The sequence below is a fragment of the Gobio gobio genome (genome assembly GCF_949357685.1).
Source record: "Gobio gobio genome assembly, chromosome: 8".
Classification (NCBI taxonomy): domain Eukaryota; kingdom Metazoa; phylum Chordata; class Actinopteri; order Cypriniformes; family Gobionidae; genus Gobio; species Gobio gobio.
This window is the reverse complement of record NC_137114.1, coordinates 21,987,699-22,005,602: the sequence shown is the minus strand read 5'-3', so window position 1 is coordinate 22,005,602 and position 17,904 is coordinate 21,987,699. Positions and strand designations below refer to the sequence as shown.

Here is a 17,904-nt window from a genome sequence, read left to right as displayed (position 1 = left end):
GAAAAGGTATCAACGGCGAATCGCTATTGCACGCGAGTAAGTGTTTTGGTAACATTATCCATTTAAAACAAGAATTTACAGACAAAGCATTATGAAATTGTTTTGCGGTGCAGCTGCTGCATTGTCCAATACAGTTGGCTGCTTCACATTTCAACAAAAGTTTCTTTGGGAAATCTCCATTACACTGTGCCTCGTTTAAATTCTCAAATTCTCAGAACAAACATATAATCCTCCGACGCGATCCATGGCACCATTAAAATAAACCATCCACTTGTTCCTGACGCTGGGATCCTTCTAAATTCTCTAAAGAAATGGGCAAATGAGCTGTTAAACTGTCAAAGCAAACATTCACTCTTCCATTTGCTTTCTCATCTCATAAAATCCTGAATTTTGCAGTCTTTAGTGTCACATGTTCCTTCATAAATTATTCTAATATGCTGATTTTTCTTATTATCTGTTGAAAACAGCTGTGCTGCTTTATGTTTTGGTGAAAACTTTCTATGAAACTTCGAATAGAAAGTTCAAAAGAACAGCATTTATCTGAAATACAAATCTTTTGTAAAATTATAAATCTGTTTACTGTCACTTTTGATCAATTTAAAGGGATGGTTGATTATGATTTCACTTCTTTTCAGTGCGTAATGTTGCTGTTTGAGCATAAACAACATCTGCAAAGTTACAACGCTCAAAGTATAAAGCAAAGGGAGATATTTTCTTTAAAAGAAATTGCTTTTTAAGGACTACAACAAACGACTAGGGACTACAACAAGCTTATTAACGTGACATCACTAACCCTGACATTTATATAAACCTTGCCCCTGGGAACACGCAACAGAGTGGGTGATGCCATGTTGAGTAGAGGAAGAGTTGTCACATCCGTCTTTTCACATTTATTGCAATACTTTATGTAACACAAGTGCAATAGCATGTCATAAAAGCAAGATGACAACATAAGTTATAACCGTAATTCAACTAAACAATACCTGTTCCATCTTCATGCAGCATATTTTCTCTGACTCTGTAGGCATCTTACAACAGTTCCCACACCAGCGATTCATAGATTATGACAGAATATGCTAAACAATGACTTGAAGATAGTTAACTCCACATCAGCTACATATATTCATCAACTAACCCTTCAGAAACATCCTGTTGCATTCCGGTTTGAACACAAAAGGCTGAACAGTTTCGGACATTTTCGGTGCGTGTCTACATGAGGAAATTGGAGCTCTTGAAACCCTCTTCTTGAAAGGGGTCCGGGCGCTGCAGCTCATTTGCATTTAAAGGGACACACACAAAAACGAGTTGTTTTTGCTCACCCTCAAAAAGTGACAATTTTAACATGGTATAAAAATGATCTGTGTGGTATTTTGAGCTAAAACTTCACATACACAATCTGGGGACATCAGAGACTTATTTTACATCTTGTAAAAGAGGCATTATAGGACCCCTTTAATGTATCCTTACTGAAGAATATAAGTTTTCCATTTTTTTCCCAAAAATAGCAACCCTAAACTTTTTAATGGTATCTTTCAAGGTAGTTTAACTAGTCTCTTCACGCCCTTCATACTAGGAAGTATAGTGTGTGTGGTTTGTTTAGGTTAAAAGTCATTGGTTTGACGTCTGAGTACTTGAGCCAAATCCCATTTCAGTGTATCTGTGTAGTATGTCTGTGCTTCCCTTCCACTTTCTATGTTGTTTCTAAGTCGTAGATCTGACGGTCCTATTAAGGAGTTTCACTCGGCTAAGGTAAACACTCGCTCTCTGCCTGAATGAGCTGTGGGGAAACATACAGCTTGCTGTACTTCACTTTGACGGGAAGGAAAATCAATCACGACATAACCCTCCAAAAACAAGTACACAAGCTGTTTTGAACGGCTTGAGCTGTGTGTGCATGCCCTTTTGCACGATACAATCTTGAGTTTCCATTGTACAGATGGTGAGGGAGTAGCAGGGAATGAGAGCAAATCCATTTTAAATGGGCTGGTGTTATTTGTGAATGTAGTCACGGCTGTTTAACAGGGTTTAATCGACGGCTGCTGAATGTTAGAGTTCAAGAGCACACAGGAATCAAATGGAGCTCTTCAGTAGCATTACAATGGAGCTTGTGACTTGCATTATGAGTCAAATATCATTTTCTGTTTTTAAAGGTAATGGATGATAAAGCTTTTGAACTGAATTGAACTAAACTTAATGGAATGGATCAGAATGTAATCTAATTACATTTGCGAGATGGCGTGGCCGATTAAAATGGAACAATGACTAAATCTGCTTTGATAGGATTTTCTTTTTAACAAGACGTAGTATGAAATGCTGCAATGAGAGGCAAATGAATGCTATTTTATCGCAAAGCAACATGTTTTCTTTGACTTGGAAAGCATTTCAATACATCTTTTGATGTTTTTTTTTTCCTACATTATTATCTTTTGCTAATTTCACCGTGTGCCTCAGAGCAAAAATTAAACTCGATCCCATTTTCCTGCTTCCTTTTTGTATCTAATAGTGCCGTGTTGTTGGTTCTGTCTGCAGGGGAGTTTGCCATTAGATGTTGTTTACATGCATCATTCGGCTTGCTGCAGTCAGATCTCCTCAAGCAGAGAACATAAAGAGAGAGTTCACCCAAAAAAATGGCAATTATTTACTCAGTCTTTTTTCCAAACCCACATCCTTATGATGTTCTTTCTTTCTCCATTGGAACACTAACGATTTTGTTTATCCTGCTTGCCACTTTTGTCAGTATAATGAAAGTGAATGAGGACTGACTGGGGCTGTCAAGCTTCAAAATCTGTTTTGTTCCGTTTGCTAGAACTGAACTAGGAAAAAAAGGCTTTTGCGTTTGCAGCGCCATTTGATTGGAATCTACTCCAAATGAAATTGAAATTACAAACTCTGGTGTCTATGGAACATTTTAAATCTATTATTTGTCACTTGAAGAAGACTCAATTGTGTGCAATTGTTTTTTTTTGTCTTTTAAATTTTGTTTTGTCTTGTAAGTCTGAGTTTTTAACTGCTGCCCATTCTTGGCCAGGACAATCCTGTGAAAGAGATTTTTAATCTCAGTGAGATCTTTCTGGTTAAATAAAGGTCAAAGAAGAAAAAAAGAAAATATACACCGATCAGGCATAACTTTATGACCTAATATTGTGTTGGTCCCCCTTTTGCTGCCAAAACAGCCCTGACCCGTCGAGGCATAGAGGTCACTAGACCCCTGAAAGTGACAGCTTCCATGAAAGGGTGTACATGGTCTGCAACAATGCTTAGGTAGGTGGTACGTGTCAAAGTAACATCCACATGGATGGCAGGACCCAAGGTTTCCCAGCAGAACATTGCCTGAAGCATCACACGGTCTCCGCCGGTTTGCCTTCTTCCCACAGTTCATCCTGTTGCCATGTGTTCCCCAGGTAAGCGACCACACGCACCCGGCCATCCACGTGATATAAAAGAAAACGTGATTCATCTTCTTCCACCTTCTTCCTGCTCTGTGGTACAGTTTTGATGCTCACGTGCCCACTGTTGCCGCTTTCGACGGTGGACAGGGGTCAGCATGGGACTGGTTTGCAGTTATGCAGCCCTATACGGAACAAACTGCAAAGCACTGTGTATTCTGACACCTTTCTATCAGAACCAGCGTTAACTTCTTGAGCAATTTGAGAAACAGTAGCTCGTCTGTTTGATCGGACCACACGGGCCAGCCTTCGCTCCCCATGTGCATCAATGAGCCTTGGCCGCCCATGACCCTGTTGCTGGTTCACCACTGTTCCTTCCTTGGAGCACTTTTGATAGACACTGACCACTGCGGACCGGGAACACCCCACAAGAGCTGCAGTTTTGGAGATGTTCCGACCTAGACATCTAGCCATCACATTTTGGCCCTTGTCAAACTCGCTTAAATCCTTACGCTAGCCCATTTTTCCTGCTTCTAACACATCAACTTTGAGGACAAAATGTTCACTTGCTGCCTAATATATCCCACCCACTAACAAGTGCCGTGATGAAGAGATAATCAGTTATATTCACTTCACCTGTCTTAATGTTATGCCTGATCGTGTGTGTTTAAGTCATTAGTATCTGAAAATCCGCTCTAGCTCTCCATGGTGAATAGTGATGTTCAATTTATGAACATCAAATATTTTTTCTTATTGATCAAGTTCACAAAAACTGAATAATTAATTCACGAATTGGGCCGATCTGGATTTAGTCACAGTGTTTCCAAAGGCTTTGAATAGCCTAAATTAATATTTGGTGGTGGTAAGATGTTTGTAATGTTTTTAAAATAAGTCTCTTTTGCTCACCAAGGCTGCATTTAATTGATAAAAATACAGTAAAAACAGAAATATTATAATATTATCACCTTTTAAAATAACTGAATATATTTTAAAATAAAATGTATTCCTGTGATGTCAAAGCTGAAGTTTCAGCATCATTACTCCAGTCTTTAGTGTCACATGATCCTTCAGAAATCATTCTAATATGATGATTTGCTGCTCAAGAAATATTTCATATTTTTATCAATGTTGAAAATAGTTGTGCTGCTTTTTTAGGATTTTTTGATTAATAGAAAGTTTAAAAACAAACTGCATTTATTTGAAATAGAAATATTTTGCAACATTATGTTTTTACTGTCACTTTCAATCAATTTAATGCATCCTTTCTGAATAAAGGTATTCATTTCTTTAATAAAAAAAAAACTGACCCAAACATTTGAATGTAAGTTTAACTCACAAGTCATATGGACTACATTTAGGATACATTTAAGGTTCTTTTTTGTTGTTGTTGCTTGTTTGTTTTTTATAATTGCTTTGAAAAGAGTGACTGTTCAAAATGTCTACTTTGTTGTTCCACAGAAGAACTAAAGTCATGCAGGTTTGAAACGGCAAGAGAGTGAGTAAATGATGACAGAATTTTCATTTGTAGGTGAACTATCCCTTTAAGCATAAGCCTTTCACTTCAGCCTGCCAAGTGTTTCAAGACTGATGACATCTGTCATCAACAAGCAAGATAAAAGGCTGCGTCTTAAATATCTTGTAGTGAATGAGAGTATGCGTTCATCTCTGTCATCCCCAATACAATAACTCTTACAGACGGTTCTTTTATCCGAGAGAAAGAGTTGCTGCTTAGTGCTTTTTTTTTGCTTTGGATGAAAAACATCAACCATTGTGCAACCTGGCTCAGGTTTTATCAGACTGCAAGAATTAATAGCATGATGCACATCATGGAGTCATGTGTATTTGCTATTCCCAGAATGCAATCTGGCCTAAGCCAAAAGACTTGGTATATAACAAACCTCCTGTTTGTGTGTGTGTGCGTGCGTGTGCGTGCATGTTTTAGATCAGACCTCGGGGCTCCTGATGCACTGATATCGATTGAAGGAGCAAGATTGTACAGCATCTCTGGGTATTGATCTCAACCGTGTGTGTTTCTGAATGTGTGTCTGTGCCATGTGTGCATATGGAACTAAGAGCTCGAGAGCATGCAGGCAGGTTATCTTCTCAAATGTCCGGAAGTCTCCCATGTGGCTTTGACCTTCCTCCAGTTAAAAAAAATCTCATCCCATTATCTGAGCAGCGTTTCGGTTGATAGAGGTGCAGGTCCCGTACCGTGCCCTGCTTCATCCTGTTTTAAACCACATCAAAGGTTTTCAAAAAGGCTTCTTTTTCATGGTGTGTAAAAATTGAGTGTGTGTCGGTTCAGTGTAATGTAATCAAATAGGCCCGCACAGAATCTACACAGATTTCGAAGTTCAACACATCCTTTGCTCAATTTGTTTATGTTTACATTTTGAAGAAGCATCTTTCAGCTACCAATGACTACCAACAATTTGTTGATTGCATTAGAAATATGAATATCATATATACAGTCCAGTTTTATTTTAGCTTAATGCATTCTTTTTTTTATCAACACTTGAATGTGGGTAAGTTTCATTTTTTTAAAAAGCAACATTTTGAGTAAAATCGCATTTTTGTCAAAGACTCTGGAATATATTCAGTACGATGAGCAAAAAAAAAAAGATAGAGGGGTAGATCGAGTCCATCAACACCTCCAAAGCTTCACAGTCCTGTAGGACTTCCTGGGTCGATATTTCACTCAGTAACATCAGGCCATTTTGATTTATATGCTTTTTATTGTAGATGATCAAATGTTTTTCCATATGCATCTACTTACATATGAGATCGCTCGTTTCTGTTACTTTTTTCCCTGTGTTTTGATATGGAGATACCATACTCGTTCAGGAGATGTGTAATAGCTCACAGCGATACAACAACCATAATTAAATTACCCTTCACAATAGATAATGCTTTACAATCAACTCTGTTAGAGAGCTACAAATGGCAATTTATCTGTTCAATAAAACACCTTACTCACCTGGTGAGTAATAAAAACACCATCTCTGTGTCACTTTTACAACATTTCGAATTCCTCAGTTCTCGCCATCTCCGAAATTCCAAGCCAATGTTGGTTCCTGTTTTATTACAATCTCTGTCGGCGTTCTCTTTTTGCCAGCAGACTCTCTCGTTTGTTTAAAATTGGTGATTCCCTAGAGGTTCAAGATTTAGCTGCTCCATGTCAACCTTTCTCTGCTCGTTGTGGTAACTTACCTCTACCTCTCCCACATGCCTAAAAGTAGCTGGAGCAATTTTTCTCTATTTACGGATATAATGAGACCCGCACGGACACACGTATGCAATTTCGCACGAAAAGCAGCCAGACACAATATATCGCAATACAAAAATGCAACAATAAGTATCATGGATAGTGACAATTTGTATCGTGTACAGTTACAAAAAAAATGTGAGAAAAAGTTTAGTTTTAGTGTCATTAAACTACTATATGTAATGTTGAATATAATGTATAATAATGCAATGGGGGGATATTTGTTGGTCGTGATACTCTCATATGTCTTTTGTTACCAGTGAAAAGTGGCCTGAATTAATTTAAATATATCTAGTCAGTGACAGAGTTCAGGCTTATTCGTCTAGAATCATCATCTGTATTTTCAGCTTTAGAATCATGCATATTTATTCTGGTGTCACCGTTGTACTGTGCATTGCGTTACCAGCACCAAGTCCAAGCTTATTCATTTCCACCCCTAGTGTAGCACCAAATTTAGCATTTTAATCAACAGTACATTTTTTGTTAACCTTTTACCAAATGCCTTGTAGTTTCGCAATAATATCGTTTTGTGAGGTCAGTATTGTGATATGCATCATCTATCATGTACAGTATATATCTAAAATATAAACACTTATAGGCTTACCATAGTGAATAACGGTAAGACAAAAACACGTTTTGGAAGAAGGATTGATTTATATATTGACTCCTTTGAATTTTGGTCATTTTTAAAAGAAAATCGTATATAGTATATATACTTATTCTATATATGTGTTATGATTTGTAACACTAAATGCTCAGTTGAGCATGTTACTGTTTAAAGTGGAATTTCACATTGAACCATTATAATTGCCTTGTTATAATGTTAGCAAATTCTACTTTAAAATTTAGTAAAGAAAAAGATTATACTGTCCAATCTGTAAAATGTATTAATTATAAAAAAATATTGCTTCAAATAAACTGATAATACTGAAAATGTTAATATTAACCCTAAAACTTGAAGTATACTACACATATTCAGATGAGTTCAACTAGAAATCTGGTTTACTCAAAAGTAAGAGTGACACGAACAGATGTTCACTTCAGAACAGTTTCATGAGTAATCAACAGATGAAATTCAGCGGTGACTAAGCGCAAGGTCATAACACCAGGGTTGTCTCTGAGTGTTTCACACACACGTTTGTGCACTGCAAACACTGCAGCGGCGGTACAAACCCATTCGTCAAGCCTTTTTTTTCATAATTTTTAATCCAACAGTCTCCTAATGGCATTTGCTTCCTATTCTCAGCTCTACACTAATGCTGCTCTCTCTCTCTCTCTCTCTCTCTCTCTCTCTCTCTCTCCCTCTCTCTCCTGCGGGTTCTGTATATTTATTGTATATTTACAGCTCCGATTTATATATTTATTTCCTCATAAATTTTAATTAGGACTTCAAACGTTTTTGCATTGGCCAGCAGAGGCAGGGTTTTCCTTTGATCACTTTCACATTCTGCCTTTCTCTCTCTCTTTATTCCTTCCCTGTGGGCATCTCCAGTCTAATTGGTTGCCTGAGTGCTGTGTGTCTGTCATTCACTCTGTCATTGAAGATTAAAGTATGCCGGGTTTCCAGTCTTTGCCAGGGCTGCCAGCCTGGTGCCCTCGCTGAGGATGCCATTGAAATGCAGCGAGCTTTGGGGTGTTAAAAAAAAAACTGTGACAGGCTTCTAAAAGCTGTTTTTTTTTGTTGTTGCTTTGATTACGTCTTTCCGCCTACAACCCCGCAACAGCACTCCCCTTCAGAATTCACGCGTGCAGAATCATATTCAGAACTGACGCACAGCCGGTCTGGTGTTATAATCACAAGTTACAATGTGTCGTTTGTCATTAGTCATTACAGTTCTCTTAAAAATCACTCTTGGCCACAGAATCGAACTGATCAAAGTTGCTAGTTGTGTGAAGAAAAGGAAATTCTCCTAGCATGAATTAGCCTAACTATGCTATTAAATTTGAATATATATATACATGTATACATGGGCTTGACATTAACTTGTTCACTAGTCACTGTGGCTAATGTTTTTCCAAAGTTATTAGCCAGTAGCCACTCAGCATTTTCACTGGCCACTCGTCACTTGTTGGGAAATTTCACTTTATATGATTAACCCTCTGGGGTTCTTCATTTATGGGTCACACTCAGGACCTTCGGGGCAAAAATTACCCGGAGGGCGGGATTAAGATAAAAAAAGATTTGAGTAAAATCAATGAAATATATTTTTGTTCAATAATATTTTTTATTTTCTTTTTCGGTGTTTTGAGATAATTTTATGATTAGTAATTAATATGTATGCAATAATTATGACCCATTTTTTCCCATTGAATATAAAAAAAATTAAAAAAAGGGTGAATCTCTAAAACATCAAGAGTGCAAAACAGACAAACACCCACACACACTTATACACACAAAAACACACGCACACACAAATTAACACATGCCATTCCAAAAGCTAATTGTGTTTTTGTGTGTATAAGTGTGTGTGTGTGTGTTAGTTTTTTTGTCTGTTTTGCACTCTTGATGTTTTAGAGATTCACCCCTTCACTGTTGAGTCCTTTTTTTCTGCATCCTGGCTGATTTGTAGATTGTATGCACAAAAAAACTCTGTATTTTCATATTTTTGCCAATTTCCCATTCATTTCCAATGGGGGTCATTTTTGACCCGAAGAGCCTGAGTGTGATTTTTTTTTTACGACCACTTAGACTTTTCAAATCCTGTCCCCAATTTTTTTGTGTGTTCATATACCAAGTACCAATAAAGTCACCAAGTTCCGTACCATTCCGCTGAAGTTACGATTTTTAACATTTAAAAAAAAAAAAATTGGGGTCAGAAATGACCGAAGACCCCCAGAGGGTTAAAGTACTGTGCAGTGCTAAAATTGACTTCTAGATTTACAACCCTTTTAAATATAAATGCCCACTGTACACATCCAAATCATGACTACATGGAATGCATAACACTACAGGTAATATTAATATTTAGCTCTGATATTGTGTGTAAAGCTCCTTTTTTATGAAAACATGCAGTCTATTAGTTTCTTATTGCCTATAATAAAAGTGCTGCAGGGGTGTATAAGATTAATTGAAAAGATAAATACTAAACAAAAAAAAAAACTAGACAGAGAAACACTGTCTGTTTAAATATTTATTAACAACAGTAAATACTGTAATGCAAAAAACTGCCGCAGTACTTGATCATACCATTATCGACCTGACTTCTACTTTCCGTTGAACTCTTTTCTTTTTCTTTATTTCCATAGGCAGAGGGTGAAGCAGCCTAATATTAGTGCAAATATTAACTACACATAATAAACATTTTATAGGTTACTAGTTATAACGCTTTCGTTTCCACGGTTATTTAAACCATGAATAAATTATATACAGAAAAGTACATTATCACTGATTTCAGTCTTGGGCGAGTTTAAGCACTCTCAAAAAAAAAAAAAAACTCCTAATATAATCAATATAATCTACTTCACTGTGAAGTTAATCTCTTACTTACATCAGAATTTTGACATTTCTGATGAGAGAATGCCAGAGAGTGCAGAATTCAGTCAGCACTGAACAAAACTCAGCGATGGCTAATCTGGACACCTCTGATTGGCCATTGCATTCATAAGCTCAACAGAATCGTATGCGATTGGTTACAATGCGCAAAGCTGTAGTGTAGTGTATCGTCCCATTGCATTTATTATTTTAATATTATATACAGGGTTTGAAATTAACACCCACCAAATGCGGGTTAAAATCAACCGTGGCGGGTAACGCTGTCAAATCACTAGCCAATTTGGCGGGTTACTTATTATGTTTACTCACTTTGCTGGAGAAGTTTGTGTAAGCCATATCTGCGCTTATCTGGCTTACTTGAACATACATGTCACTACACAACAAATAACGGTGCGCTTGTTCATTTGCATTGAAGCAATAGCGAAGATTAAAAAAACATCATAATGTGGCGTTTGTTTTCTTCCATTTGATGTTCTTTGTACTGTATTGATCCACCTAAAATACATTTTTGGTGATAAGGATGAATGAGGAAGGGAGGAGATGGCTGGATGACAGGATTTTGTTTGAATAAGAAATTAATGGATGAAATTAATTCAACCTGCCTAATAACTGTGTTATACGCCACTGCTGAAATCCACCTGCATTTAGTGGGTTGGCAGGTGTTAATATCAAGTACTGTATACATATATTTTCTTTTTTAAATCACTTTTTTTTTCTTCAGATGATTTTGATATCCAATTCCGGTTGTGGGGATAAGCTAGTGCTCTGTCTGACACTTTTAAACAATCGCTCATTTAAACTGCGGCCTCTCTTCAATTCCGTGTCTGTACCCTGATATAAATTTGACTATCATTTATCAGATTAGACTTAATCCAGGATAAATCACTCCAGCACAGACAAACCCCAGATTAATGATGCTTTTGAAAGGCGCAGTAATTTTCTCTTCTGAAAAGCAGCCCTGTCAGTGACGATTCAAGCGCATGTTGATTTTATTTTGTTGCCTTAAAATCTTTGTTTTTGCATTGCTTATTTTATAATCTTTTCCATAAATTGTGAATGATTATTATTGTTATTTTGTTCTTTTTCCATGCCATTTTGTTTTAAGTAACATGTATATGGTCACCATACATTTCTTCATAAAACAATATTTTTGACTTTCTGAATTAAATATGACCTCGGCTATTTATCTGATTTGATTTCATTTGCTTAGGGATTATTAAAGTGAGTTAAGTAACAACAGGCTTTTTTACATTTTCTAAGAGGCTTTGGATTACATTGTCTGCTACATACAAAATATACAGTATATATATGAATATGTGAGGCTTGTCCCTGCAGAAGACAAATGACGTCCATACAATATACAAACACAGAAAAACAAACACTCGTTTTTTCCTCGAAGCAGAGAAGCGATTAGTGTGCTGACTACCGCTACTAAGCCTTTAACAGTGAAATGGGTAGATACCCAGATGAAATGAAGCCTCTCCCCTGATTAGACTTTCTCTTCTCGCCTGATCCCTTGTTTCCTGCTCTGTGTTGCTGTACTCAAATGACCTAGTGGTCAATGAGCTTGTATTAACATCTGACTCTAGCACGGGGTTACTGTTTGCTCTGCATGTGTGACGGTCCCCGGGGCCCTTCCTCCAGGAGTGCTGAACAGATTTCAGATCAATACCTACATCCTTTGCCAAAGAGACAGAGGATGTGAATGAACTAGAAACTGAGTGATGCGAGAGAGAAGGCGAGAGAGCAGAGCGAATCAGGGACTGAGGGTGTGTTCTCAATGGTGTACTCTTACTTCTATTTCCTGTTTTCTGAAGGCACGGAACACCTGAATACTTTATTTGCCTATAGTAAGCTTACTGTATCCCATAATGCAATGCACTTTCCATTTTCAATAAGACAAATTATCCACTTTTTTTTAACGTACATTTATTTTCCAATTTTATTTCTACTGATTTTGAGCACTACAGTTTAAAACAAATTGCTGCATATCAAATAATATTTATTTATGTATAATACTTTATTTAATAATAGTATTATTTTTATTTATTTATTTATTTATTAAAATATTTATTTGGTTTTGTATTTTATTTATTTATTTATTAATAATATTTAGTTAATATTTATAGTGTTTATTTATTTATTTAAATGTTTACTTTTTTTTTTCATTCCCAACTCAGCCGGAGATAGTCAAGAAGGGATTGTGGACAGAACACATATTCACAGAGAAAATCCCACTTTGTTTGATACCTTTTTTAAGATAATAGTTCACCTTTGCCCTTTTGAATTCGTTAACATTTTGATGGGTGAGCAGACATATATTTGTGACTATAGCATCCCGTGACAAAAGCTGTTGCTGTGCACATCTGCAGCTCAATGTAGTGTCTTTGCCTGTCCTCCAGTTACACGCACAGGTTTGATGGAAGATGGATAAGCTGCATTTAGGGTTATCAGCAGGTCTGGCTTGCTGGCTCAATTTGAAATTCAATAATGAGGCTCCATGTTATATTTCCTCCTCGCTGTCAGGGCAGTGATAACAACTGTACTCACCCTTCTTCCCTGTCTCTGCGTCTCTCCTCGTCCTGTCCTTTCCACTTATCTATCGCTCTGAATTTTTGCTGGTCTCAAATATTTCTTATCGCTCTGCGGTTTGCAGTAATAACAGGTAGCCAGGCTTAACTTGCTTTTATCAGGAATGTAGGCCACTCCGAACTTCGAACAATTTGAGTTTCTCTCACTTTCTCAATACTATACAATATATAACGTTTGCATATCTTTTCTAGAATAGAAACGTGTTGTATACTTGTTTCCTCTTGTGTTTGCCTACTATATTGTAATGTATTTTAATAGATTGGCACTTGTATTCTTGCTTTGGTTGTAGTCACAAGTCTGGTTGTGCAAGAAAGCCCCTGAAAGAACATTATGTGTGCAGCAAATGTAATGTTTTAATGGGGGTCACTTTGAGTTTCAATCAGAATTAAAGTCAAAATCTCTCTCTCTCTTTCTCAGGCTCTGGCCATGACGGAGGTGAATGGACCGGTTGGTCGTCCTCATGAGGCAGAACCTCAGATTGCCATGTTTTGTGGTCGTCAGCTTCTACACATGAACATTGAGAGCGGACAGTGGGAACCAGATCCTCAGGGGCGACAGGGATGCTTCACCCAGCCCAGCAAGATCCTGTCATACTGCCAAGAGGTGCTTTTCTAATCTGATAGTTTTTTTTTTTGTTTCGTTTTGTATTTGTGTTTTGTTTTGTTTTGTTTATAGTGCTTTCAACGTTAATGGGTTAAAGGATTATTTCACTTCAAAATGAAAATTCACTGATAATTTTCTCACCCCCATCTCATCCAAGATGTTCATGTCTTTCTTTCTTCAGTCGAAAAGAAATTACATTTCTGAAATTTTTGAGGACAAATTTTTTCTTCACATAATGGTTTTCAATTGCAACCAAAATGTTAAAAAGCAATGCAATTTCAAAGGTATTTAAAGGGCTTCAGAAACTCTGTGTGATCCCAGACAAGGAATAGGGTCTTATCTAGCGAAATGATTGGTCATAATTTTTTTTTTTTTAAATAAATATACTTTTTCACCTTAATTACTCATCTTGCGCTGCTCTGCGACGTGCTAGTGATTGTGCAATCACGTAGAAAAAAAGTCACACTAGACGGAGACAGAAGTACCGCCCCAAGCGAATGTGCGAGGTCTAAAACGCCCTTTACCAAAAAACACTTCAAAATCGTCTGACATTGTTGTTTTACCTTTTTTTTTTTGCTAAAGGGCGTTTGTATTAGTCTTCGCATGTGCGCTTTGTAAACATGGGGGCGGTACTTCTGCCTACATCGAATGTGACATTTTTGACTTTAATTCTATTTTATTTTTTGAAAATGACAGATAGTTTCGCTAGATAAGACCCTATTCCTCGTCTGGGATCGTGCATAGCCTCTGAATCGCTTTGAAACTGCATTGATTTGGACCTTCAACATTTTTGTTGCAATTGAAAACCATTATGCGAAGAAAAATCCTGGGATGTTTTCCTCAAAAAAACGTAATTTCTTTTCGACTGAAGAAAGAAAGACATGAACATCTTGGATAAGATGGGGGTGAGTAAAATATCAGGACATTTTCATTTTGAAGTGAAATAATCCTTTGACACATGAGATTTATTTTTGTCCAGTTAAGCGTGTTAAAACATTTTAGCGTGCTTAACAGTTATTTAAATGTTTATGATATAAAATATTTACGCAGCATCCATGTTTTTCTATCATCCTTTGGCTGCGTAACATTATATGATCACGTTCTTATTCATGCAAATGTTTTTAAACCATTTAAGCGCGACAAGACGAAAGAGAACGCGCTGTATGTCAGTGTCCTGTCTGTTACACACACACTCACAGCGCACAGACAGCAAACCTTAATCAAGTTCTCTTTCACGCTTAAACGAACAATAACACACAGAATTATGCTAAAATGCCTTTTTTAAAGAATTGCGCAATAAAATCTTAAGCCACGTTCACACCGCCAGCGTTTTTGTCGCTGCATGTCGCCAGCGCCAGAGAGTAGTTCCCACTACGGGTTGCCTATAAACGTCATTAGCAGATCACCGTCTTCCTACATTATTGACATCGTTTTGTCGCTAAAAACAATCATTTTGAAGGGAAATTACTTAATATAAATGAAATCAGTGCATTAAGTGTTAAGTGTTTAATATGTTAAAGAACAGGGAAATTGATAACAGCTAAAATCAACTTCTCCTCCATCTTTGACACGACACCGTAGTAGCAGTACAGCAGACGGATCATGTGCACTCCACTGACTTCACTCCTATTGGTTGCCGCTCGCGAAAATCGCTTCTCATTTGCATAAAGTTGACATTTCTGAACTTTTGTCGCGTGTCTCGCGTCGCTTGACACACCCACATTCTGTTGCCAGCGGTCACTGTCGCCGGAAGTCGCCAGCGCTCCATTGAAATGAATGGGATTGTGCCGCTAAAAGTTGTCTCGTTAGATTCAGGACGGCTTGCAGAGTCGTCTGATATCAGATTTTATCATATCGGCCATTTTGGCTGTCGGCCATTTTAATGTATGTGCTAAAATGCTGTATTTTAGGAACGCATGAACGGATTGTTACGAAACTCGGTTTGGGTCATCAACACGATGCCCTTAAGGAGTCTAAGAAGTTTCGAATCAGCGCCACCTAGTGGATTTTTTTTTTTCAAATGCTTATAACTTTGGGTGTGATTGACTTATTTTCATGGGAGTCTCCTGAATCCTTGCCGAGTCCAACGAGACCAGACTTGCCAGGTTTTGGCATATGTTTTGTGCTGCGTTGTAATTTAGCGCTTACAAAACATTAGCTGATATCTTCGAAACCGCTAGTCCGATCGAGACGAAACCAGCGTCAAAAGTTCAGAAATATAGGTCGATAGCTAAATGCTAATGCCTTAAATGTCAAAATATTGATAGTAAGGGGGGAGTAAAATCCAATCAAAGTCAGGTGTCAGTCATTTTTTATGCGTTTTTTCATATAAATGTATATAACTCTAAAACGAAATGAGATATTTTCACCAAAATTGACACACACATGTATGGGCTCACTCTGAGGACACATACAAAAATGGTAGGATTGTGCCTCTTGGTGGCGCTATAATAGAACAAAACATGAAATTCCCATTGACTACAATGCAGTATTATGATATAAAATGTTATACTTTACAAATGAATTGTTGTTTCATTACGAAACTTGGTATGTGCCATCAGCACCATGCCTTTAAGCTACCTTAAAACATGCCTTTAAAACAGCACCGCCATGTGGTCCATACTTATAATGAAATGGCCTCTTGTGGCTATATCTCTGCAAGGACATATTGACACTATATTGACACCCTGCTTTTATATATTGACACCAAACTCTGCAAGTGTCATTGTTCCCTTATTCTGACCACACCACATAAATTTTGTAACTGTGCCACCTATTGGTTGAAAGTGATAAATCATTAAATAATTATGATTAAATTGTATTTATTGTGTATTTTCCCTAAAATCACCTTAATAGGTCTTTAATTGGTCATTGCTGCAGTTGATCTGACACTGCCAGCCATTTTGGCAGGTCTTGTCTTCTTCTTTGCGCTTGGCCCCGATAATGGCTGCTTGCAGCTATATTTTAATTTAAGACTGTTTGATAACTTTATTCAATTTCTGAATAAAAATGTATTATAATGGTTTTATGTGAAGTTGTTATATTTTTTGAAGCCTAATAAATGTAAAAAGATACCATTAAACAAGTATTTGGTATATAAGTTTATAAACAAGTTTTTTCTACATTATTTTGGAGATTAACTGTGAAATTATTACATTATAAAATATATTAAAAAGATATACACATCTTTTTTTTATTTATTTTTTTATTTACTGTATTTTGTTTTGTAGTCTGTTCTATTCTATTTTAGTATAGTCTTCTATATATTCATTTTTAATTTTTTGTTTTGAGTTTTATTTTATTTTATAGTATTTTAGTCAAGACTTTAGGTCTAGACTTTCCTATTTCATTGTTACATTGTTTTCTCACCTATTTATTTCGTTTTAGCTTTGTTTTGTGCGCTATTCTATTTTATTCTAGTCTTTTCTATTTTTCTTTTTTTTGTGCTCTATTCTCTCCTATATATTTTGAGGTTCATTGTTTATTTACAGTAGTTTGTTTTCTGTTCTGTTCTATTCTGTTTTAGTCTAGTCTTTTCGATTCCTTTGTTATATTCTGTTCCATTTGTTTTTTTGTTTTTTTTATTTTATTTAGTTTGATATAATTTGATTCCATTCCACTTACTTTTGTGCTCTTGTTCCATTCTATTCCACTGCTCTTTTCTATTCAGTGGAGTCCCATTCTATTTGACTGATTGTATTACGTTCTCTTCTACTTTTATTCTGTTCTGTTGAACTTGTGTAATTAATTTCAGTTAAGCACAAAACATTAGCATGCACTGTGATTGGTTTAATTACTATGTGGACAAGCATCCTCAGACAATCTCCACTCAAGCATATTCTCAAGGTGAACGCCGAGGGCAGCCTGCGCTAATATTAGCATTGTAAAACAAGACTAAAATGTGCAACGCCATTTATGTGCGTACACAGGGAACTCGATGCAAATCTCTCTCTAACTCTTCCCGTATTAAGTGTGCAGGATAATGGCCATATTCTTCACCATCAATCAGCAGTGGAGATTTATGATCTCCGTACGCCCCGGGCTCAAAACATATTGTGCGGCTAATATGACTGTATTCTCTGACTCCTAAGAGGATTGCAAGTTTTCGTTCCCTGTTGTCTCATCTAGAGGAATTAGGAATGAGCAATGGTGCCTGGACGTTTTCCTCGGTTTTTCATCAGTTTACAGCAGCGCTTCCGAATACACTTCCGTGCCCCTTAAGGATATCAACATTGCAAAATAGCATTCCCCTGCATCCCTATAGAATTGTATTGTTGTACAATGCCAATTTCCATTGCATTCCTGACGGATAACGAGATTGAAAAATGCCACGCTGTCCTGCATTCTTCTGGTCATTCAATATATCTCGATTGCCAAATACAGAAATGCGCCTCGCCGAATAAGATTTAACATATTTCATGGTTGAAATCAGCGCACAATACTCTAAGCCTGTATTATTGCATGACAGCAATTCTGAAAATTGAGATGTCAGCCTGAAAAAAAGCGTGTTTTGTCTCGTGCCAGCAATGTCTGTCCAACCTTGTCTGAATCAACACACTGTCCCT

The 17,904-nt window shown here is 36.9% G+C and overlaps 1 protein-coding gene across 2 annotated transcripts in view; it reads left to right on the top strand.

Annotated features, from left to right (window-relative positions):
* The window catches only part of aplp1 (amyloid beta (A4) precursor-like protein 1), a 76,574-nt gene that overhangs the window by 36,223 nt on the left and 22,447 nt on the right, over positions 1-17,904 (top strand). For both annotated transcript variants that reach the window (XM_079823681.1, XM_079823680.1), the window contains exon 2: positions 13,154-13,339. Coding sequence is in view for 1 of the 2 variants with exons in the window: in XM_079823680.1 (XP_079679806.1) it covers positions 13,154-13,339 (186 nt within the window). In the remaining variant the exon portion in view is untranslated. The remainder of the gene's footprint in view (positions 1-13,153; positions 13,340-17,904) is intronic.